This window comes from Lemur catta, chromosome 22, assembly GCF_020740605.2.
Source record: "Lemur catta isolate mLemCat1 chromosome 22, mLemCat1.pri, whole genome shotgun sequence".
Taxonomy (NCBI): Eukaryota; Metazoa; Chordata; class Mammalia; order Primates; family Lemuridae; genus Lemur; species Lemur catta.
Window position 1 is genome coordinate 27,708,308 of NC_059149.1, and position 24,944 is coordinate 27,733,251.

Sequence of the window (24,944 nt, forward strand, 5' to 3'; positions counted from 1 at the left end):
GTATCGCATGGGACACATTTATACTAAAAATGTACTTATCCAAAATTCAAATTTATTTGGACATCCTATATTTCTTTCTTTCTTTGGTGGGGGCGGCTGGGACAGAGTCTCACTCTGTTCCCTGGGCTAGAGTGCCGTGGCATCAGCCTAGCTCACAGCAACCTCAAAGTCCTGGGCTCAAGGGATCCTCCTGCCTCAGCCTCCCAAGTAGCTGAGACTGCAGGCGTGTGCCACCATGTCCAGCTAATTTTTTCTATTTTTAGTAGAGATGGGGGTCTTGCTCTTGCTCAGGCTGGTCTCGAGCTCTTGACTTCAAGCAGTCCTCCCACCTTGGCCTTGAAGAGTGCTAGGATTGCAGGTGTTGAGCCACTGTGCCCAGCCTAGAACCACTTCTTGAGTATGGTTCTGTGAGGCATGTTTGAGAGTGGCAAAGATTGAACTGCCTATCTTTGCAGAGAAAGGCACCTTTCTCTAGGTGAAGACTGGAAAGGCATTGTCACCTCCATCTGTCACCTGGCTTGGAAAGCACTCAAAACAAACTACTGAACTGAACTGGTGACAGAGTTATTTGAGGTTATTTGAGGTTTATTATAAGTATTGAGACCCAAGCCCAACCATAAACACTGCAAGGCAGGTTTCTCTAAGTCTTAAGCTGAGTGTGAAGATGCCCCACGTTCATTCTGTCACTTCATTTAGTGCATCCTGGCTTGCTCCAGCCAGGGGTAGGGACAGAGTTGCAGGTGGGTACACTGTGTGGGGGCAGGGGGGAGACAGGATGGAAATGGAATTATTCACCTCGGTTTGAGAGCAGGTAGAACTATTTCAGAACTTTTTTGAGGTTATGAATATATTCTAATTGAAATTGTAAGGATAAAGAGATTATGAATTTGTGGTTTTGGTAGCCCTAAGCATTTTATAAGTATTATGATAAGTATTACAAACTTGTCCTACAGTGCTCACCAGGGGTTTTGAGTTTATTTGATATAGCTTTTGACTCCTAACTTCTGAGTGCACCAGAAGCTAAACCTCCCAAGCCTCTGCCAGCCCAATTCCCATGCTGGGCTGGGGAAGGGAATACTGAGCTATCTGGACAGGCGGCCAGTGAGTGGAAGGGGCACTGAAAGCTTCCAGTTTCCTGTTCCCTCCAGAACTGGTGTACTTCACTGTGACTCTTAACCAGGCCCATCCGTGCCAAGGAATGGCTCTGGAACAGCAACTGGGGGCCTAGGAACTCTCAGAATACCATCCACGGGTTCCGGCTCCAGCCCACACCAACAGTGGAGGGCTCCTAGGGAGAGAGGTGGTCCTGCAGTGGGGTGGCATCGGGGTCACGTGAGAGCCCCACGACGCCACGCCTGTGGAGATGGAGCACAGCGCTGCTCTTACCTCTCTAAGCAGGGCAAGCTCATCGGGGCTCGGGACGGATTTACAGAGAAGGGCTGATGAGGATGACGGGAGCTATGAAGAGGCAGATGCCGTGGCTGGAAAACAGGGTTGGGGCAGTGAGAAGTTAAAGTGAGGTTGCATCCCCTTTCTGGGGATGAGCTGCAAGTCCACAAGCAGCGACACATGATCTCTGAGCCATCAGAGCAGCCTTCAAGGCGAAGGAGAAACCTTTTATTGGCATAGACACTCCTTGTTAAATTGACAGGGTGAAGCAGTGATTTTGAAAGAACAGTAAAAGCTGGCTCCTCCCAAACCAGTTCCGTTGTGGCAGTGGAGGTCGGTAGGTCAGAAGCGAGTCACCGGCACCGTGGTGCAAGCCGCACCCTCAGGCGATCTGTAAAGCAGCATGGCTCTTCCCCTGGGAGACTTGTTCATTCACATGATCAGCTGAGGTGCACAAAAAATAAAATTTCTATTAAAAAGGAATCATGCCACGGACAAGACCAGAGAGGGTTGGTGACACTGCACAGCTTCATAGATGCAGGGCCCCAGGAAGGGCTGCCACACCACCTCTCTGAACCTGTCACAAATCTAGAAAGCTGCGTGCTGAGGTGGCAACTGGCCGTCTCCTTAGGAACACGGTGTCTGCCTTGCTTCCTGGAGGTGGCGGGAGGGGAGGGCCGCAGGCGCTGCTACAGCACGAGCCTCGGGGAAGGACGCGCCATGGGCTCAGCCCTGGCTTCCGCGGTCTGACGTGTGCGCTGGGACCATCAGTCCACTGAACAGGCTGGGAGGCAGCTGGGACTCGGGTGCGTCTCCTCGGAAGGCAGCTCCGACGGGCAGGTGCGAGGTTTGGCCCAATCCAGCGCTGCAGGCCCCGTCTGAAACCTCTTGTATCTTGTGTGAACTCAAAGAATAAAAGATATTCCTACCCCATCTCATCCCTGGCTAAATTTAGGGAGCATCTCCCCCAGGGCTGGCGAGACAGGCCCCGGCAGGTTAGACCTTGCCCCAGTACTGCTCAGTGCGTGGGATTCCAGCCACCACTTCCGATTCGATTCCACAGTGGTCCTGTCCTCTGAGGATTTTAAAGAAGCCTGGCAAAGAAAAGAAGGTGCTTTCTAGTGTGCCGTGGGTTTCACCCTTGTCAATATATTCAGACCCATCCCTAAAAGACCGAGGACTAAGCCACCAAGCCCTGGCGGCTCCTAGGGTTTGCCCAGTAGTCTGTCCCTAACACCACGAGGACCCCGAGGCAGCACAGCCATCGACCCCAAGTCACCCTTGGAGACACGGCACCAGGGCAGTGGGAGCTGCGGCAGGCACTACCCCTTCTGGGGCTCAGACTCTGCCCTTGCGGAGAGCTCACAGGCCAGCCTCGGCAGAGACAGCCACTGAGTCTGGCTCACACGTCCCTCTTATTGGCAGGAAGGGGGTTGGCACTCACCGTTGTCCCCCCAGTCAGTGTTCCAGGAGTTGGCAACCAGCCAGTAGGGGACGCCGTTCTCCTGCCCCCAGCCCAGGATGCGGATGGCGTGGCCGCCCATCATGTCTCCAGTCACGTGCTGGTAAACCCCTGAAGGAGGGAAATCCGGGTAGACTGCGGCCAGGCCACAGACCCCTCCCACAGCACCGAGTCCCCAGGCCACCCCAAGCCAGGAGAGGCAGGTTCCATGAGGGATCAACAGGCTCTCACGGAGAAGTGCTGGAACCCCAGCGTCCCGCAGGAAGGCTCCGGGGGCTCCCACAACATTGGGGAATCAAATGTATTTTTGAAATCCCAACACACTCAAATGTGTTGAGTAAATATTAAAATGGAATCCAAAAAATGTGCTTATTGGTTTACTTTAAAAATAAAAGTTCTAATAAATACATTCTAGTTTATGAAACACATGTAATATAAATGACCAATGATCTGTTTTACATACTGGGATGCTACCTAAGGGTTTGTTAAAAGGGTTACTTGGCTTATGGAGTTGGAACCTTGCAGCTCTGGGAGCCCCCGCAGAGGTGGGGCAGGAAGGGCTGTGCTGGCTGCTCAGAGGCTGCCGACCAGGCCTCCCGGGGGCATCACTGCCTGACCGGAAATGCAGCTTTTAACACAGGTGGGGACTGTGCCGAGAACCACCAGCTTTACGGCATTTGTTTCCTGCCAGATCACCTTCCTTTGTCCCGTCCTTGTTTTATGAGGGTTGAGAGCTTTGGGCTCCCAGTCTAGCAGGAGGCTAGTGGGACAGGGGCAGTCGGCAAGACAGTTCACCTGGCACCCGGGGTTGCTAAGAGCACTGGCGGATGGGACTTCCTTGGCGTGGGTCCCACAGCACTGCCCAGCCTCCGGGTGTTAGGCACAAGGCTGGGCTTTGCAAAGACACGGATGAATAAAACGGGTCACTCGGTCCAGACACAAAAGACCGACTGCTATAAGGTGCTGACGAAGCACTGGAAGGCCGTGCAGGAAAGGCAGGCGTGACCCGCCACCAGGGAGGCACAGGCTCCACAGAGATGTGTGAGCTGGCTCTGAGGCATGGGAAGGAACTAGCCAAAGAGAAGACCCTGGAGCGGGCCTGGGAAAGCTGCGTGCAGAGAGGCAGGGAGGCCGCGGGGTGCAGTTACACGGAGTCAAGGGGCCTGCAGCCCTCCCCAGCCCCCTCACCTTCCTGCCCAGTCAGGCCCTGCCGGCCACCTGCACTGCCCTGGCACCTGAGCTCAGACACGGGCACACACCTGACTTGTACAGCAGGAAGTCCGAGTACACAGAGAAAGCTCCCTCCACCGGGCCGTTTTTGTAGATCTCGGCCATGATCTCCTCCTCGCTGTTGGGGACGCCGTAGGAACTGTATCCTGCAAGACGAGCCAAGGCGGGGGTTGGGGTAGTGACAAGGCCTCCTGCAGCTCCACCTCCCCAGGCACTGATTTGGGGGGGCCTCTGGGGAGGACTGTGTGTCTAGGGGACATCCCCAGCCAGGGGGGCTCAAGGAAGGCGTCCCTGAGGGTGTAAGGACAGGGCTGGGGCTGGGAGCGAGGAAGGGAGGGAGCAGCGAGCACGAGGCCCTGGCAGAGGCCGGGGTACCCCAGGGCTCACGCGCGTGTCACATGCTTGTACAATGAGGGGTCTGTTCCCTTCCTGGGAGCTCTCAGGCCGAGTTCAGGGTGGGACAGGCAGAGAATGGGGGGTGTGCTGCTCCCTCTGGCAAGACAGGGGTGCATCTTCCCGTCTCTGCCCTGGGGCTCCCGGACTCCGACTCCAGGGCCCTGGCCCCTTCCTGCCTTCTCGTGAGGGAGAAGGCCGGTGGCTCCCGGGCTCCGGCCGGTGCTGCAGCCCGGGCGTCCTTACCGTAGTGCTTGTCTTCTTTGTAGGTCGGGCTGTAGCCGGGCTCGCAAGTCTTGCTGCACTTGGGAGTGTCTCCCTCCCCCGTGCACGTGGGCCGGGAGCCGTTGACGTGGTGCTCGCAGGGAGGGATGGAGTACGGCCTGCAGCCTAAGGGGACCGAGACAGGGCGGGGGCGGGGGGGGGCGCGTCAGCCTACGGCTCCCACCAAGGCCCTCTAGGCACCTGCAGGTCCTGCCACAGAGGACTGGCTCGTCTGTCCACTCTCAGCCCAGCCCTCTGCCCCGAACCCTCACTTTACAACGGAGCACGAAGCCATCATGACTCACTGCTTATACAACCCACCTGGGCAGGCAGCGGCCACGGGTGCACTCACCTACGTGGGAGTCATAGAGGCCGCCGGAAACCAGGCCCTTTCTTGTCCAGAAGTTCCAAGCTTCGGAGGGATAGCCACCGTTACAGCTAGGAGAGATCAAGCTCACCGTGAGGGAGGCTCTGGCTGCTTCCCAGACCTCCGCCTGGTACCCAGGTGCCCAGGGTCACTCCCGGATCCACCCCTGCCTCCAACAACTGGCACAACAGTCCCCCGGGGCCCCAAACCTCCCAATTCATCTTCCCTAGATGCTCTTCTGCCAGCGGATCATCCACGCCCTCGAGGTAACAGACTCTCATATTCACGTCTGTGCCAAACTAGGCCACATGTGCCCTTCCTTCTAGAACAGAGATTCTCAACTGCGCAGCACATTAAAATTCTCTGAGGTACTTACAAAACCCCACCAATGCCAGTGGCTCTCACTAAACTGGTTTGGGTTTAGGCCCCAGGCACTTTTTTTTTTTTTTTTTTTTTGAGACAGCATCTTACTAATGTCACCCAGGCTGGAGCGCAGTGGCACAATCATAGCTCACTGCAGCCTCCAACTCCTCGGCTCCAGTGATCCTCCTGCCTCAGGCTTCCGAGTGGCTGGGACTACACGTGTGCACCACCACGCCCGGCTAATTTTTTGTATTATATATTTTGTAGAGCTGGCATCTTGCTATGTTGCTGAGGCTGGTCTCAAACTCCTGGCCTCAAGCAATCCTCCTGCCTTGGCCTCCCAAAGTGCTGTGATTACAGGCTCAAGTCACTGCGCCTGGCCTCCAGGCACATTTTTTAAAGCTCCCAGGTATTTCTATAATCTGCAGCCACGGTTGACCACCGCAGAGCCAAGGCCAGGTGTTGGCCTGGCAGGCACCAGAGGGAGGGATTCAGTTCTGTGCAACCAACCTGAGGACCCTCAGGTTACAGACAAGGAAACAGGCCCCACTGTGCTTACACTTCCCTGAGCAGGAAAGGGGGCAGGTGAGACAAAAGCCAGACCTGGGATCTCCTGTCCCCCCAGACCCCGCGTGGCCTGTGCAGATCTGGGGGGCCAGCCGGGTTGCAGGAACCTCCCAGAAGGCAGCAGCCAGGCCAGGCCCCCCTTGCAGACTCCCCAAGTCCCCAACGCTGTCTCAGCAAAGGAAACACCTTCCGACTCTACCACTCCCCTCCTCCAGGGAGTCCTCCAAGTCATTCTGCACCTGAGGGGCCTGGGCTGAGGGTCTCCTGGTGCCAAACCCGCGGTGGGAGGCACAACCCCAGACTCACCCATCCCCGCACTGGCCGCCGCAGCAGGTGAGCATGTCCTCTGCAGACACCTCTACGCTGACGTGCCCATTGGTGTGGATGCAGATCCGGTCGGAAATGGACTCCACAGCCCCGAAGGCCTGTAGGAACGACCCCCCACAGGTGAGGAGGCCACCACTCCGGGACTGTGGCCCTCCCTCGTCCTGCGAGGACCACAGCGCGCACCCCAGACTAGTCTCTCCCAACCCCAGGGCAGGCTCCTGGGGCTCCAACTCAGGGTCACAGCAAGAGGCCAATCTACCCTGAGCCTATGTGGGAACTCGGTTCAGTCCTGAAATATGTCATTTGGGTTTTTTTTTTTTAAAAACATAAATACACAGCTTGTTCAGAAGACAAACACTGTAGACTCCACTTATACGCAGTCCCTGGAGGAATCAAATTCACAGAGACAGAGAGTAAAACGGGGGTGCCGGGGGCTGGGGACTGGGGAGTCAGTGTTAATGGGGACGGAGTTTGAGTTTGAGGAGCTGAGAAGAGTTCTGTGGATGGATGGGGGTGACGGCTGCATGACAACAGGAATGTACTTAATGTCACGGAACCCTACAGCGGGTCAGAGAAGGGAAACGGCTGTACCACGCGTGTACGGGGGCTTCCGATCTGCAGGACACGGCACCATTGTCACTCTGCCTAATCCCTGCAATAACGCTTGGCCACAGGGGGCAGCATCACTTCTATATCAATGGCAACTGGGACCTGGACAGTTTATGTAACTTGTCTTGTCACGGTGGGTCCCACCCCAAGCCCCCGGACTGCTCCCTGCCGGTGTCCCCCGGCCAGCAGGGCCTCACCCAGCAAGAGCCACAGGAGCCCTGGTCTCGGATTTCTTTGATGGTCGGACAGTTGGGCCACTGCTCTCGCGAGTCGAAGCTCTCAGGCAGCTTCATGTCCTCAGCAAACTTCACTCTAGAGAAAGGAAGGTCTTGGGTACAAGCGTTCATCCTATGATTCACTCTCCCACCCCTGCAGAGGCCTCCTGGGTAGGAGCAGCCGACTGTGGACGAGGTTACACTCAGCTCCAAAGGAATGAGCACAAGACAATGGGAGCAGCTTGCACGGAGGTTTCCCTTGGAATTTTACAAAGCAAAACCTAATTCTGTTGCTCAATGCAACTTACCATTTTGCATGCTTCTTTCTTGGTTTATCTAATGAATATTTTTCAAGAGTTTTATCCGCAGGGTCCAGATAGTGTTTCTGGCTTCCTCCCCCCACCCGCCAATCATAAACATCCTCCCGGGCTCCTCATGTCACCTGTAATAAAGTCACCACTGTGCGGATGGTGGGAGCCTATAACTTAGACATCCCATCTTCACACAGACATTTCCAATGCTTGTTAAAAGAGTAATAACTGCATGAAAATGTCCACTGCAGAGTTTTCTAGAAAAATAAGATACTAATGGCAGATCGTATGGCTTTTCTTGAGGCTCTGCAGCTCTGGGGGAAGTGAGACTTCGAGGCCAGGGAGGGCTTTCTTTCCTCCCTCCCACTGCACTGAACAAACTCCACTGTCCACGTGACCGTGGGGTGGGGGAGCAGGCACTCACCTCTGCGGCAGCTTGGGCCCGCCCAGGAAGGTGCCACACAGCCTCTTCAGGTAGCCCATGTCCACGTTGCGGAAGTTGTGTCCAGCCTGGAAGAGAGCCGCACCCCAGACGGTCACCCACCAACAGAGGGGTTTCCAGGAGAGGGGTGGGTGGGCGCGCTGCCCACACACAGCCCCGACTCAGGAAGGCCAGGGGTCCCGCCCAGCTCAGGGGAGACGTGAGGGTTGGGGCACTCCCCAGACAGGCCGGGATGGGACTTAGGGGACAGCCTGGAGTGACATCTGGGCACAGCACAGCTCTCAGACCTGTGGGTGTCGCTTCTGACCTGCTGACAACGAGAGACCCTTCCCGGCCCTGAACATGACTCATTCCTCATTTCTTAGCCCCCCCCCAGTCAGGGCTGGGCAGAAATCAGAAGGGGGCCGGGACCGATGAGCCACCCGCACAGGCTTTGCCCGGTGTGTGCACGGGCCAGGGAGGAGGGGGCGTGGCTCTGAGCTGCCACGACGCTGGGTCAGTTCATTCTTCAACTGTCCAGGACAGAATGTCCCGTGGGCCACAACTGGAGCCACCACCCTGTCCCTGGAGTTGGCATGCACAGACCGGCCCGCAGAGGGGACGTCCGCAGGAAGCAGCCCCACAGCGCACCTGCCACGTGGTGTTCTGCTTGTTGACATAGTTGACCAGCTCGTCGGACAGCGGGTGGAAATAGGGCCTGCTCCGGGCGCTGGTCAGGGCCAGCAGGCAGCAGAGGGAGGCCAAGAGCTGCCACATGCTGGAAGCTGGATCCTGGAGCCACCTGGAAAGGACGGGAGGCGTCAGGGTGCTCCTTCATGCGGCCCGGTGCTCAGCCCACACAAGGGCACCGTCTCGGGCATGTCCTGGCTCCAGCAGAGAGCCCCAGACACCTCCAGGTCCCAGCTGCGTCCACAGCACACACGACCGTGTGCACGTCCGCGAGAGGAAGCCGGGGCGCTATGCTGGGCTGCACCCCACCCAGGCCCCTCTCAGCTATTTCTAAACTGCTTTTCCTGGATTTGCGGGACAAAGTTTGACAGGAGACTCCCCGAGTTAGGCATCTGAAAGAGGAAAGTGTCTGTGTGACCACATCCTGAGCGGAGGGCCAGTGGGACACGAAAAATGGGTGAGAAAGTGAACCCCATGGGCCCATCCGACATGGCACAGCAAACACAAGCCTAGCGCGGCCGGCCGGGTGGGAACTGAGGACGCGCGGCTGGCTTGGCTCGTGGCACCAGCCTTCTGGGATCCCTGGTTTTTCCAGTCAGCCAAGGGCTCTGCTTCCGGCTTCAGAGACAGGCTTTCAAGAAGGGAGCCGGTCACACCAATGCCCTGGCCCTTTAATCCCGGACCTGCCTGTGAGTCAGAAGACCAGCGATTTCCAGCTCGAACTATGAGTCACTGTTCCAAGCAGGCAGCTCTAACAAAAGCAAGAAGCATTTCCTGGGCCCTGTGAGAGCCAGGAACAAAAGCTGGGTCGGGTGGGGCTGAGGTGGGGCGGGGGGTCCCACCCCAGACCTCCAGGGGCTTAAAGCTTGAGCAACAGTTCGTCTGCAGGATAAACATGTGAGGATGGCGAGACGGAAGAGCTGTGACCGAAGCCAGCTCTCTGGGGCAGCAAAATGTATTCTAAACCTCGGGGCAACGCTGGCCCAGGAGCAAAGCACAAACTAGCCAGCAGGCCCCTCAGAAGCACACCCTCCACGCGAGAATCAGTGTGCAACGCCCCCCACCAGCCCGGTGAGGCCAGAGGAAGTGAACACACCCCGAGGGGCGGTGCACAGCAGCTGGCGGGATGCACGGCTGCATCTTTCCCCTTGACTCCTTACTCACAAAAGGGCCACATATAACAAAGATCTAACTTAAGGACAATCTAAAAGTCTTACGAAGAAAATCAATGCACTTTAAAAATGTAATACTAAAGGAAAGCCTACAGTTGGCATAAACCACCACCTTAAAGGAGAAATGTTTGCATGACAATAAAAAGTTTCTCTCTAAAACAAGACCAAAAAAATAGTACTAACCTACACTTAAGGCTTCATTTCTTTGATGTACAAAAGGCTCTTAAAAACCAGAAAACCAGAAACAGCATTAACAGAAAAATGACAAAGGGATACACAGTGACTGCACGGAAAAAATTACAGAACACCTTCAGCGAGACGCAGAGGAAATCAAGGTGGTATTTACCTCACACGGGGTCGGCAATGGCTGGACAGTTTGGTGCTTCTCGGCGGGGCTCAGGACGTGGGGAAACAGAGGCCAGCGTCATCAGTGAGCACACGGGTGGCTACCACCACGGAGAGGCCACCCGGGTGACACCTGTCAATCTCTAAATCTGCATGCCCTCTGACTCAGCAATTTGACACTTAGAAATTTATCCCACAGATATACTGGCCCCCAAACGCCAAGATACAGGTACACGGAGGTTCACTAACTAGCCTGTCTTAGCAAAAGACCAGAAACAAAGCAAGTGTCTAATAACAGAGCATAACTGTTAAATCATGGTAAATGACTACACAGCACACAAAGTAGCCACTAGGAAAGGAACCAGTTGCAGTGAATGGTACGGCACTGATACAGTAAAAACGCCCAAGTCACACTGTTACCTGGGAAAAAAAGCAAGGTGCAGATGATTGGCTGATGTGAGCGTATGAGCCTCTTAAGCCAAGCACACGCGCAGACAGGTGTACTCCTGCCACCGTGGGGGGAATGTCACCGAGGGTGCAGGAGCGGTCAAGAACTGCAGCACGGAGACTGTTTTTCACTACCTGCCTTTGCTTTTTTTTTTTTTTTTTTGCTTTTTCTTTAATTACTTTTTCTTTTCTTCTTTTTACCAAGATGTTGGTACTTGCAGCTTTTTTTTTTTTTTACTGAGTATGTTCCTGTTATTTCAAAGTTTTGTTTCTTTTAGGAAGAACAGTAACAGTGTTACCAAAGACCTTAAGCCACCAAACTGATAAAAGGACATTTCTTCTAACGATCCCTCGAGTGTATTTCCAATCATCTCCCCTGCACCAACGAGGCCTCCTCCCTACTGACTTTCTGCTCAAAACACTTAGCCTTCCCTCCTTCAGTGACTCGGGGGCGGGCAGGTCCCACATGGCCATATGTGTCAGTGACCCATGTGGCCTCCAAACCTCGAGGGAAACGTGTCTCCTGGACAGACAAGCAAAGCAGCTGGTTCTTTTCTTTTTAGTGACATCTTCTGACTTACACTTGGCCTTCTTCCAAGATGAGAGGAGCTGGTGCAGAAACGTGGGCTGTCCACTCCCTGCAGGTGGGAGCTCAAGCTAATGAGCTGACAGACCCTAGAATCCCCGTACGGGTCGCCACCCCTCGGGCTCACCACCCCTGCTCCAGGGACGTGGCCGCAGGGGTCAGGATGCTCCCAAACATCAAACAGGGGTGTCCTTGGGTGCCCCCCTGGGGCTTGGCGTCTGTGGAGATGTTAAATAAATAGCCAAGTGCAGAATAGGAGGTTTCCACGGCAACTTGAATTTTTAAAAAGATTTTTTTGGTTTCTGGCAGAGAACACAGGCACCTCCCCATGTTGCAAAGGGCTCTCAGCTCCTGTACAACCATGTGCCAAGGCCATTCCTGTGGCCCGAAGGGTCCCCTTGCCACTTCATAGCAGTGGGACATCCCTGCACTTACTCACCCTTCTTTTCCTCTGGTTCTGCAGGTCCTGCCCAGGTCTGCTGTCACCTTCACGCTCCCTGCTCATCACCAGGCTCCCTGTGATAGGGACTGTGAGCTGGAGGCAGCCCTAACCCCAACCATCTGCCACCCAGCCCCAGCCCCAGCCCCAGCCCCAGCCCATTTGTACCAGCTGAGCGTTGGGAGCAGCTGACCTTTCAGCCCAGCCCCCAGCCCGAGGCTGGGGCACTTTGGGCTTTTCTGCTCCTCTCCTGCAGCGGCACCTGGGCTGGGGTTCAAGGGGCCGCCAGCTGCTGTGGCTGGCAGCGAGGATGAGCTCTGGACTGCTAGTCAGGAGGCGGCGTTTGGTCTCAGCTCTGCCGCTTACTGGCTGGCACCCTGGGGCCCTGCCCCTCCCTCAGCCATGCTTTCACCACCTGTAGAATGGAGCTAATGAGCACCGCGCCTCCAGGTGAAAGTTGGGGATGAACTGAGGGGTCCAAAGCGCCTACACCGTGCCTGGCGTGCACTGACAAGGTAACAAAGTCCCTCTCTTCACCCCTTCCCCAACCCCTGTGCCCGCTTTGAGCCCCCAGGTAATTTCAGTTCACTCCAAACCCATTCCAACACCTCCATGTCCCCAAGAAGAGTCTGAATTAAAATAAGCTTTGTAACCTCTATTAACCTCCACATTTAACATCCAAAAGGGCTTCTGACTGCTGAGAGCCCAAACAGTAGGAAGCCAAACTGTCCCCTCCTAGAGAGGACAGACACAGATGCCCTGAGAGCGGTGACAATCTCACTCCACCGAGCACCAGACACCTTTCTCTCTCTCCACAACCCTACAAATCCCCAAAACTTTGGACAAATGCAGATGGTGAAAACTGTGCTGTTGACAAGCCAGTCATGGGACACGCCAGTCATGGGGTCGTGGCATGAAACAGCAACCCGCTTTCGCTTCCCCTTGGGTAGGCAAACACTCCCCTGTTATTTCTCAATTCTGCCATGGTTTTTTTTTTTTTTTTGATCTGTGTCTCTAATTACAGGAGATGATGAACAGAAAGTCCTTATTTCACAAGGGAAGGGGGCCCGAACGGGAGGACACTTGCATGCCACTCCCCACCACCGCCCCTGCTTCAGGATGCGGCCGGTGGAAGAACCATGCAGGCAGATGTCATTTCTAGTCCTTAGTCAGCTGGGCTGCTTGGGCAAACTTGGGTTCCACTGCCCCTCTCTGTCCCTTTTCCAAGCTAATCTCTGGCTTTAAAACAATGGGCTATGCTCATTTCTTTCCTCTCCAAACCTGCGGAGCACTTAACAGTTTATATGAAAACATGTTCCACTGAAGTTCTGTAGAATGCTGTCATTTGCAAAAAAAAAAGAATGTGTGGCCAGGTGATCCTATCAACCAACACACCCCCCTCTTGTGGCAAAACTGTTCCCCCGACTACCCAAGCCATTCCCAGGACAAACACAGCCCTCAGGACTCTGGAGGGAGAGCAAATGGATATTGCAAGAGAGGAGTTGATGCCAAGTCACAGGAGGTTTTAAGTCCTGACATCCTTGAAGAATTGGTTTTGGCTGCCCCAAGCTTGCTGAAGAAAGCTTTCTTGCATGGTTAACAAGCCCTCAGGCAGACGGGACTCTAAATCTGTAAAGGATTTAAGGAGACTAGAGACATAAACCTAAAATTTCCAAATAAGCCAATTGCAATCTCCTGGCTAACACAGAAAAAAGTGAATGAATTTCCAATAGTCTTTCATCCAGTATTTGTCTCTTCCCCCCAGCCCGTTGGTGCCGTGAACCTACCGCTAGCCTCGTTCACAGTCGGCTCTAAAGAATCAAAAAGAATTGGGCGCCTGCATTCTGCTAGTAGCCAGCAAATGAAGATTGTGCCTCGTGGATCAGCAGAGTGGCTCCGGGCGGGGGAAGGTGGAAAGGTGGGAGGATCTTCATCAAGACCTGGTGGGACTTGCCAGAGAACTTTACGAGTTTCTTTCTCTTCCATAAAAACTTCTCTTCCCTCTCACTGCCATTAAAGGCAGATGCTGCTCAACTTTCGAGCACTTCAGTACGCCCACAAAACAAGACCATGCAGATCTTCCGGTCCCCCCAACTTCAACTGGCCAGCTACACCCGAACGCCAGGGCAGCCCTGTGGTGGGCAGGAGTGTGTTGATCTCAAATATGCTCTGGACAGACCTGAAGGACCCGAGACCTTTCCTTTTTGAGTTTGAATCACACACAGCCTTGATGTGGTATTTCACGTTTTATGTTTTTGCTCCTAATGAAAAAGTGTTCAACAGCTTGGCTTCTTGGTTTATTAGGTTTAAATTGAGAACAAAACAAGCCAGGGCTGGGTGTGATGGCTCACACCTGTAATCCTAGCACTTCAGGAGGCCGAGGTGGGAGGATTACTTGAGGTCAGGAGTTCAAGACCAGCCTGAGCAAGAGCGAGACCCTGTCTCTGCAAAAAATAGGAAAATTAGCTGAGTGTAGTGGCACACACCTGTAGTCCCAGCCACTAGGGAGGCTGAGGCAGGAGGATCGCTTGAGTCCAGGAGTCTGAGGTTGCAGTGAGCTATGATGACACCACTGCATGTTAGCCTGGGCAACAGAGAGAGACCCTCTCTCAAAAAAGAACAAAAAGAAAATAAAGGGCTCCCAGGCCTCGGTCTCATCTGTCTCCTTACCATTAGGCACCAGCTGCCTCTCTGTCCCCTGAGTAGGGCTCCCTGCAGCAATGGGCCCCATGCAACTGCAGTGTGATACAGAAGAGGCAGCAACCCTGTCGACCAGCCCTGGAAGCTCCCGGGGAACCAAGGAGAGGGAAGGTCCTGCACCACATACCCTTTAGGCCATTTGCGTCCTTCCGCTGCCCACCTGCCAGTCACCCATCCAAAGCCAGTCACTGCTTTGCACCAGGTGCAGCAGGGCCAGCCCAGCTCCATGTGCCCGGAAAACACCTGCTGCAACGCCCACGAGGGGAACGCAGCTTCAGATCAGCCGCGGCAACCCCACATCCTGCACATAAGCAAAAATCACTACCGTGGGCTTAAAACAATGAGCACTACCAAGGCCTTTTGCAATTGAAAATGGTTTTTAATTGCTAGTGGCAAACAATTTGGGTAGTCCACATTCTGGAATGTTCTGGAAGCTTTTGTTCCCGGCTCTGTTACTGACTTACTGAGACACTGCTTCACCACGTCTCTGTTGGATACTGAAGGACCCTGGGCCTGCTTTACAAAAGCATTTAGAGATCCTTTGGGATTTCAGTGAGATTAGTGCCCACTGCAGGAGCACTAATCCAGCCTGCAGGAGCATGGCCGTGCCCAGCTCCACCGCAGGCCAGATTACGCTGGGCATGGAGGGCCTGGCAGACGGGAGAGTGAGCAATGGGAAGGCCTCGCCTCGTCAGCTTGGTCCTATTTTCCTCTTGGGGCCCCAGGAACAGAGACTCATCTCATGAGGCTGATGGAAGACAGGAGGAGACGCTCTTTTGAAAGTGCCTCCCATGCACCAGGCTGCAAAAACTGCCCCCATCACTGGTAGGGTGAACAGACATCTCCCACGGCACAGGACAGCTAACACTTGCTGTCCTGGAGTAATTATTTTTATTCTCAAAAGTATCCCAGTTTGGATGAAAAATTACATACCATTAGTGACAAGGCCTTAAATGTTGATGGGTTCTGCCATCTAGACTGCCAAGCTAAAGCACACCCCACTCCAGCGGGGTTAAGTGGACCGAGAATGGGCAGCAGAAGGCTCCTAGCACTCTGATGTGGTTTCACAGAAGCCTCAAACCCTCAAATGGCAGACGCCCTTGGTTGGCACCACCCTCCCAAGATTTGCGAGAGGCAGGAAGCCGTGTGACTGTGTGTGTGTGTGTGTGTGTGTGTGTGTGTGTACACATCCTGCCCAAGTCCAGGTCAGAGGGTCATGGAGCACCCCAGCCCCACTGGGTCTCACAGGGCAGAACATCTAGATGTCTCGACAGTGCTCTCTGCTGGGTCAGCTCCCTATCTTGGTGGTACGGGTCCCATCCTACTCCATCCATGCTTGCTGGTGACACTATATTATCCTGATGAACAGATCAAAGGAGTTATTGGCCTGGTCAAGACAGATAACACAGCCACGACTGCCAACCACATGTCCTTCTCAGCACGCGGCATTCACAATGCTGGGAAAGGACCTCAATCTTCTAGAAGACTGAGGAAATATGAGGCTTGAGAAAAGACCAAGCGCAAGCCCTGACTGTGTGCCCCTAAGCAGGGACAGATAACTGTCAGGAGATCAAATTCTACGTGAGATTCCACCACAGTGATCTGGGTGATCCCAACCACGTTGCAAACTTCCAGAAGCCTCAGTATTCTCATCTGTAAAGCCAGCACTTACACCTCACATACCTTCTGAAGTTTCACTGACCAACAACAAAAACAGGAGCAACTTCATTAATCAGTGCATTCCTAGGGCAAAGAATTAAATTTGAATTTCTAGTCATGAAAACCAAAAGAGGTATACCAATTCACACCCAGCAGACTGGTGAAAACGTAAAGTCTGGTAATGTCAAGTATTGGTAAATATGAGTAACAGGAACTCTCCACACTGCTGGGGGTGTAAATCGATACAACCACAGGGAACAATGCTCTCCCAATATCTAGCAAAATGGAAGATGCACACGCCTTATGACACAGCAATTCATTCCACTTCTCCTGCTTTTACCCTAGCGAATCTCTGGGAAGTGTCTGAGAGATACAACGATATTTACTTGTAACAGTGTGAGCAACAGTGTAAAAATACTCTGTCCCTCAGTAGATAAATACTGTTGTACATTTCAGGTTAATGAATTAGATCTGTATGTATCAACTTAGAGAAATCTCACAAACATGAGTGAAAAAGGATACAAGCAGTATAAACAGAGTTGTATAAATTTTAATAACATTGTTTACAGATTGATAGAGCTTTAGAATCCTAAGGAGAGAAACAGCAGACGGTGGGGGATCCAAGGCCCCTCTGGAAGAGGCAGAGGCAGGCACAGGAGTGGAAACTGAAACGGCACCACAGAGAGGGAACCACCCATCCCGAACCCAGATGAGCCTGAGACTTGGGGTCCCAGGTCTGTAGAAGAGGAGGAGAAGGCTTGAGTTTAAAAAATGAGAGGATTAGTTAAAAGTAGTGGGTTGGAGCCCTCCATCTCCTACACTAGGGTGGGCATATAAACACTAACAGCCACGAAAGGACTCAGGGTTTACCTCCCACACAGCCTTTCTCAGGCAGCTCCTGGGATGCATGCTGAGAAGATGCCAGGTGTAGGCTGCACCTGCCACCCCAATACCCAGGAAGCACAACACACACCTCAATGTGCCTCACTTGCATTCAGCGGCCACTCCCCACTGTCCCCCTTTATATGAATCACAGGAAAGTGTCCATTTTCCACTTTCCAATCTACAAAAATCACTGTTTCATATAGTTCAACATATTTCTAATACTTTTCTTGTGCCAGACCATTAGGCAGCAGACCTGTAATTCTCCTCCTCTAAATATTTATTTCAAGTCCTTATCTCCCAGGATGGGATATTCTACACAATCACAACACATTACCACACTTAAAAAAAACAAAAACAAAATCACCCAACAGACACCCAAGGCGCCTCTGAAATGTGATCTCCCTTCACTTCTCAATCCAACCACCAAGGGCAATACAAAAATATCCTTTACCCCTAAAATGAGTGCAACTTCCTCTTCCAACTCCCAGGCCCAGTGGTTAGGGAAAGAAAAGAACGAACTCGTCTACAAGAGGGACCTCAGCCCAAACTGCTGAATCAGCACCACACGGGCGGCTTCAACCCGGAGCCAAAGGGCTTCCACCCCTCGCCGCCCGACCAGTCTGGAGACAGGGCTGTCCTGAGCCAGGGCTCTGTCTGGCCTGTGTCACCACCTGGGCCCGAGGGATCTGCACCCTTCCACCAGGCAGTACCCCCAGCTCTGGGACAAATGACCCTAAAAGAGTGGAAGCCATTTTTCTCCAGGGCACCTTCAGCTCTCCTTTGGGAAAGCTACACAGGGTGGGCGGCCCGGCCCCTTTCCCTGTGAAACTCACGGGTTCTAGGTCACCATCATCACCAGAGCCAACAGGAAGCAATCCTGAGAGGACATCATGGAAGCAAAGGACAGCAGCCTTTAGCAAGCCAGCAAACAGCCTTCCAGGCCTCCTCACCGTATCTTTGGAATCCAGGGATTCATCAGGATGAGCGGCCTCAGCTGCGCGCTCCTCTGGTGGGCGGCACCTGGGGTCAGTTTTTCCAGGATACCAAAAGGTGCTAGGTCTCCCTTTGAACCCCCTCCCCCTTCTCCTGCAGGTGTGGGGGTCTCCACCCGGGCAGGTGGAGTAAATGTGAGGCCAGGCCTATAATCCTTTTCCCTGCTGCAGCCTGTCGCCTCCGTGGTGCCTGGGGAAGGGGCTGACCTACGCCCACTAAGAAGCCAAGTGCAATTCACTTCCCCCTGGCCCACCAGGCCGGCTCAGCCACCCGCCCCACACAATGGGGCCTCCAGGGCCACTAACTGAGCGGGGTGGCACTGCCCCAGGGACTCACCTTGCTTCTCGCTCCCACAGAAGGGCCGGTGCGGGGAGCGGCCTCCCCCACTTCCAGGGAGGAGCACTGGGCAAGCCCCATCCAGTGTCCTACTATGCGCTCTGCCTAGCGTCTCTTCCTGTTTCTGGATTTAACTCTTCCCGCGGTTCCACCCCACCCCATGTTCCTGTTTTCAACAGGACCTGCCTTCTGGGGTCCCAGGAAGTGTGTGGGGTTATGTGCAGAAAGTTGCCCAGACAAACCCTTTGGCGTAAGAAAAAAACCCAAAACAGATGCCGTGGGGCGCCGAGGCCGAGCGGCTGGGAGCGAGATGTGAGCCCCAGATCGCGGGGCCGGGCCTGAATTCCTCGCAGGCCCCTCCGTCGGGGCTCCCCGGCCAAGTCCCCGGGCCTAGGCACCGCCGCCCAGGCCGGGGTCACCAGCACAGCCCCGGGGGAGGGCGCCCGGGAGTTGGTTGTTTTTTGCTTTTCTCATCACGGCGACTCTAAGGAGCGCGCGCCCTGCGACGCTGGCTCGCCGGGCAGGGACAGGCCCGAGGGTCCCCCGCTCCCCTCCGGCCGCGACCCCCGCCCCAGCCAGCTCCCAGGGACGCCGCGGGACTGCGCCCGGGCCCGGCCGGAGACGCCGAGGGGCCCGTCCCGGGGCCGGCGCCCAGGCCGCTCCCCACCCGCGGCCAAGGTCACTTCCGTCGCGCTGGCGCTGCGCCCCCGCCCCGGCTCGCCGCCCGCCCGAACTCACCGAGCGCAGCCGCGAGACCCGGGCCTGCAGCCTCCGAGCGCGCCGCGGGTGCCGGTGCGGTGCCGGAGCCCCAGCAGCAGCGGCGGCCTCCGAGCCCCGCCGGCCCTATTTACCCGCGGCCCCGCCCGGCCCGCCGGCTGCCCACGTGACCGCGCGCCCGCGCGCCCCCGCCCAGCGCCTCGCGCCTCCCGCCTCCCGCCTCCCACCGCGCGCGCCCCCGCCCCTCTCCCGGTGGGCCCCGCGAACCCCCTCCCCGCCCGCACCCCCGGCCCCGCAGCCCCGGCCCCCCGGCCCCGGCCCGGGCTCCCGGCCAGCCCGCTGCGCAGACGGGAGGCCGGCGCGCGCCTGCCGGGGAAGAGGGGCTCCTCCGGGGAGGGCAAAGCCCGCGGATTGGGGTCGGAGGGGTGGGGGAGTCGCTCAGGGTGGCCCCGAGGGCCTCCACTCAGCCCAGAGAAACCCCGGGACGCAGCGCCCCATCCCTGCCGCGGGGAGGGGCTCGCCGTCGCGTCCCAACCTTTCAGGGACCGTGGCTGGGGCTGGGGTATGAGCTTTCGGCCCCACAGAGTAGCCTTTGAAGGCTCTTTTGGCGGTAGCATTCTTGGGAACGTTTGCAGCTCCGCAGCATTGATAAAAACGGGTAATTATGACCACTAAGCACCCATCTAGGGGCTGCATCGGAATTTCTGTAGAGGAGGAGAAAGACTTTAGGGGCAGGAATCTGGCAGAGCGGTGCCAGGGACCTGTTCGCTAGTGGACGCGCAGCGAGCAGTTTTTATAGTACTTCTAGTTTCTCTGGGGGAGTCCCTAGAGAGGCTGCCGGAGCTGGTGGGGTGGCTCAAGACTCCCCACTCCAAACACCCCGAGCCTCTCTAACCTTTCACCTTGCAAAGCGGGTACGGCCCTGGCAGACTCCGAGCACCCCTGGCTCTGTGCTGCAGCCCGTGGCTGCCTGGAGCCCGCCAGGGCCCATCAGGGAGCTGTTTGGACACACGAAACCCCAGCCTGGACGGTACCAAATTAAGGATGAGTGGAAGGGGGAAAAAAGTCTCTGGAGTCCAAACATGGTTACTAAGCCCCAATTGAGTGGGACACCCAAGGAACTTATGACCCCAGTGGAGAAGGCGGCTCTGGGTCAAGGTGGTCCCAACGGCCTGCTTACCCCGATTCTATCCTGAGAGCCAGGGACTCTGGCCCGCACATCAGCGCTTAGATGTGCCATCTTCCATGCGGACAGCACATCATGTTAGTACTCCGTAAAGAGCTCATACGCTGGCACCAATGGGGAGGGCACAGATAGAACCATGATACATAACTCTCTCTCCCTCTCACCTCTCTCATCCTTACAGCATGATGGGGGTGTGCTGAGTGCTTCACAAGCATTATTTCAATTTTAGGGCATTTGGGATCAGTGTCGTTATAGAGGTAAAAATGGCTTTTGAAATAAAACAAAAGAAAAACAAATTACTACTCCTACCAGAGTAGAAATGGACCCTTCCTGGGGCATCCAGGAAAGCTTCGTGGAGAAAGTAACACACCATGTATTTCCTTGTTTGTTTCCCTTCCTGCCCTCACTAGATCTTAAGCCCCATAAGGGCAAGAATGTCTGCCCGTGTCGCTCCCGCTGTACCCCAGCGCACAGTGCCTGGCACACGGTGGAAGATGAACACATATGCACTGAGTGAACGCATGAAGGAATGAAACAGGCCTTGAGGGTTGAGTAGAATTTTGGCTTAACCTGCTAGGTTTTGGGCTCAGGGGCTTGGGGAATTACCTCTCAGAACGTACAGAGGGGCCTTGACCTGTATGTGTAAAAGCTTTCTGCCAGTTGAACATCTGGAAAAAAGGCCTACGTTTACACCTAAAGAAATGAAAGCATATGTCCTCACAAAAACTTCTACCAAATGTTCACAGCATTGTTTGCAATAGCCAAAAGGTGGAAATAACCCTGATGTCTGTTGGCTGATGCATGAATAAACAAAAAGTCATATATCCACAAATGGAATATTATTCAGCTATAAAAAGGAACGAAGTACTGACACAGGCTACAACATAGACAAACCTTGGAAACATTGTGCTGAGTAAAATAAGTCAGCCCCAAAGGGCCAGGTATCGTACGAGTCCATTTACAGGAAACATTGAGAATAGGCGGATAGTGAGTAGTTTAGTGATTGTCTCAGGCTGACGGGTAGAGACGGGAGGTCTGGCAGGTGGTAGCTAAACAGTGTGGGGTTTCTTTGGGGGGGTAGTAAGAATGTTCCAGAATTGTGGTGATGGTTGCACAACCCTGTGAATAACTAAAAACTATGGAATTGTACACTTTAAATGTGTGAATGTTATAGTATGTCAGTTATAGCTCAGTAAAGCTGTTACAGAAACAAAAGTCGATTAGGGAAGTACTGGAAAAAGACAGAAGTAGAAACAATCCTTCCTCATCTTACCCTTGTAAATCTGGTTGCTTTTGACCTCTTCTGACAGTTTCTAAATCTGAAGAAGTGAGACCGTACAGTGAAATGATTTTTATTTATTTATTTGAAACAGGGTGTCACTCTGTCGCCTGGGCCAGTGTGCAGTGGTGTCATCGTAGCTCACAGCAACCTCAAATGCCTGGTCTCAAGCAATCCTCCTGCCTCAGCCTCCCGAGTAGCTGGGACTACAGGTGCATGTATGGCTAATTTTTAATTTTTTTGTAGAGACGGGATCTCGTTATATTGCTCAGGCTGGTCTCAAACTCCTGGGCTCAAGTGATCCTCCCATCTCAGCCTCCCAAAGTGCCAGGATTACAGGCATGAGCCACCATGCATGGATGGTGGAATGGTTTTTAGTTGATGGTCTCTGTTGATATTCAGTGGATTCTTTGGTAGTTGCCAGTGGAGTCTGATGATTTGGGCTTTGGCCTGTTCTTTCTCCCAGATAAGGACTACAGGGTGGCTCCTGAATCCTCTTCCCTCCCAATTAGTGCTAAACCCATTAGTACAAATTTGCCTTCAGGCCTAGGGTTCAAGATCTTTTAAGATCAGACCAACCTTCCCACACAAATCTGTTTAAAATGACAGCAACAGGACAAAAAAAGGGCAAGGGCCCCAGGGAACATGGAAATGTTTTCACCACCACATTGTCAAGAATATGACAATATCTAACACAGTGGAACAAGTCAGCTTTCTTTTTAGCAATCTATTTGGCCAAAGACAGGAGGGAAGAAGAATAAAAAAGAATAACTATTGATCACCTGTGATAAGACTCTGTTATGTGACACATCTTTTAAAGAAAATTCTCATCAGCCGTGTAACATGAGAAAGCGCACTTTTTAAAGAAAAAGGGACCCAGAGAAGTCCTAATAAATGCTAGGTTAACACAGTTTATCAGTGACAGCAGGCACTTACAACACGACCCAGTGAATCCAAAGCCCATCTCTCTGCTGCTTCATCTGGCAGTGGGAGCGGCCACATCTCACAAATGCTGTGAGCCAGAATCTGCCATGGGATTTTAGGAAGGCACAGAGATTGAGTTTTTTCTGGCCAAGGTATTTGTCCTCGGGAGATTGCTGTTAAATGCAAATCTGTGGCCTGGAGAAGGAGCACAGGGTCCCACTGGCACACTTTCTACTAAGAATTACTCTCTTTCCCTACGCTTGGTCCCTGCAGCTTGCCAAGAGTCCCTGTGCAGGGGACCTTCCTTCCCTGCGTGTTTCGGTCCTAAGACTGCTGGGAAGATGCTCCCATTGCCGCCAGGCGCACGTGATTTCGTGTTTTGTCTCACCAATGGCGTCTTGACACAGTGGGTGCAGTGTAAGCCGAGGCTGCCTTGTTGAGAATACAGCCTTGGTGAGGATTCTCACGTCTCGTGGTGGGTGAGACAGAGTATCCTGTCACCCCTCCAGCTCCCAGTCTGTGACTCTATAGTCCCTCCCCCAGCCCAGTGCCAATCTTGTCCACGAGGAAGTGGACAAAGCTTGGAACCTGCCCTGTAGAGCTGTGTGACTTCAGTGAAGTGACTTAACCCCTCTGTTCTTCAGATTCGTTATCTGGCTAGTGAGGATGGTTGTATCTACCTCGTAGGTTGTGTTTAATTCACACGTAAGCGTTAAATTGATGGGACCCCATTCATTTCATTTCCTCCTGGATCCCAAATCCCAGCACTGAACGCAATCCCTCAAGTAAACCTGGGTGCTCCCCAGGGACAGAATTGGCTCCCACGGGGCCCACAGCCCATCTGGGGGATATTAGTTAAGCCAACTGGGACTATGCTTGGGGTTTGAGTTTCCACCACCACCTGTTGGACCCATAAGTTACCTTCGCTCAGAAGGCTGGAGCAGCAAAGACGTTTTAAAGGTCCCTATGAAGACATCATCTTCCTTGAGGCCTTTTATGAGCCTGACGGTTGATCTCCTGAGACCTCTGCCAGGTGGGAGGAATCTATCTTTGGAGGAGGATGTCCCCTCCCTTGTCTCACTCCCTGTGTCATCCAAACCCGCATGGCCAGAAACATCAGATTCTACCTTGAACCAGAGTCTCCTGACTTCCTGTGGGGCTCTGGGCAAAGCTGGCAACACTGCCTGGCACAGGGTCTCCCTTCTTGACACTCTTGTTTCGCTAGCCCCAGCCACGATGAGAAAAAAAAATATGGAGCCAGAAAAACCTGGGTTTGGATCCTAGTCCTAGATCACAGTTACCTACTTCCCTTCTCTGAGCCTCTAGACAGGTTGTTGTGAGCATTACATTTAAATCGGAGTCTGTGTGATGCACAAACCACGTGCCCACAGATACAGCATGTCATGGGACAAAGCCCCTTCCATTCTCTAATGCCTCCGACCAGATTTACTGAAAGTTCTGGTCTTAACAAGAAACACCAATGTCAGCAAGGGTGTGGAGCAATGGGGTTTCTTAAATATTGCTGGTGGAAAATGAAAGGGTACAGCCACTTCATTTTTAAAAACATTCTGGAAGTTTTCTTTAAAAAAAAAAACACATAAAACTAAATATGCCATGACCCAGCAATTTCATTTTTATTTATTTACTCAAGAAAAATGACAATATATGGCCATAAAAAAGACTTGTACAAGAATGTTCAATAGCAGCTTTCTTCATAATAGCCAAAAACTGGAAACAGACCAGGTGCTCATCTAGCCGTGGTATATTTATATTTATATTTGCCAAGCACAACAGTGGGTCAACTTACCGTTACACAGAATCACACGGATCAGTCTCAAAAACATTACGCTGAGTGAAAGAAACCTTACATAAAAGGGTGCATACCATATGATTCCTTTTAGAGCTCTAGAATAGGCAAAACTCATCTGTGGTGGAACAAATATCGTAAGAGCTGTTGTCTCTGGGTATGGTGGGGGTGAGAATTGACTGGGAAGAACCCAAGAGAACTTTCCATTATGTTCTATATCTTGACAGGGCCGTGGGTTACACAGGCTTGGGTACTTGCCAACCCTCGGGGAACACACACTTCAGATCTGTGCATCTTGTCATTGCAGACACATTTTACATAAAAAGAAATCACCGCAAGCAAACACTGGACCCGGGTAAATGATATGGATGCTGAGAGGGAAGGTTCAGGTGCCTGCAATTTACCTGTGGCCGCCACCCACAGCCGTTTGTGCTGAACCCCAGCCGCGGACTCCTCACCATGGAAAAGTCGGGTTTATTCACTCAGCATCCTCCACGTAGAATAAATGCATTACCTCACTCAGTTTTTCAAGTAGTTTCCCTTGAAACTTTAAATAAAATATTCAAATCTCTATTTCTCGTTTTCACAACTTTGGACAATTTGGCCCTGAAGAACTTCTAAAAATGGATCCCCAGGCAGGCCTGGGAGTCTGCATTTTTAAAAAGTCCCTCTTCGGGTGATTCTCACGTCTGTCCAGGGCTGGGAATTGCTATTCTGAAGCGGCGTGTGGGGTGATGCGCTCAGGAGTTGAGGCTCTGGTTGGAGAGGACCCTCCCAGGCTCCCGGCTGGGCTGCCTGCAGCGCCTGGTCCTGAATCCAGAGCTGGGTTCTTTGCCCAAAGGCAGCAGGGGCCTCGTTCTG

General features: G+C 53.5%; 1 protein-coding gene across 2 annotated transcripts; it reads right to left on the reverse strand.

The window, feature by feature from the left end:
• Positions 1–1,595: 1,595 nt before the first annotated feature.
• Positions 1,596–19,016, reverse strand: CTSB (cathepsin B). 2 transcript variants are annotated; one of them, XM_045535607.1, is made up of 10 exons: positions 18,909–19,016; positions 8,570–8,720; positions 7,922–8,007; positions 7,169–7,283; positions 6,342–6,460; positions 5,091–5,176; positions 4,721–4,864; positions 4,111–4,227; positions 2,834–2,962; positions 1,596–2,483 (listed from the first exon to the last, which is right to left on the reverse strand). In XM_045535607.1, the coding sequence occupies exons 2-10, from the start codon at positions 8,693–8,695 to the stop codon at positions 2,386–2,388; spliced, it is 1,020 nt and encodes a 339-aa protein (XP_045391563.1). In that variant the 5' UTR covers positions 8,696–8,720; positions 18,909–19,016; the 3' UTR covers positions 1,596–2,385. The 2 variants fall into 2 exon arrangements, with proteins under 2 accessions (XP_045391563.1, XP_045391565.1); XM_045535609.1 differs by lacking the exon at positions 18,909–19,016 and adding an exon at positions 18,171–18,191.
• Between the last annotated feature and the right edge of the window lie 5,928 nt (positions 19,017–24,944).

What these genes read in the sequence shown, in the direction of transcription:
- CTSB (XM_045535607.1), bottom strand. Translation starts at nt 8,695, where the DNA reads ATGTGGCAGCTCTTGGCCTCCCTCTGCTGCCTGCTGGCCCTGACCAGC. An exon ending in GGGCCCAAGCTGCCGCAGAG is followed by an intron (nt 7,284 to 7,921) that starts GTGAGTGCCTGC and finishes TCCTTTCTCTAG; the next exon opens with AGTGAAGTTTGCTGAGGACA. An exon ending in CAAAGAAGACAAGCACTACG is followed by an intron (nt 4,228 to 4,720) that starts GTAAGGACGCCC and finishes CTCGTCTTGCAG; the next exon opens with GATACAGTTCCTACGGCGTC.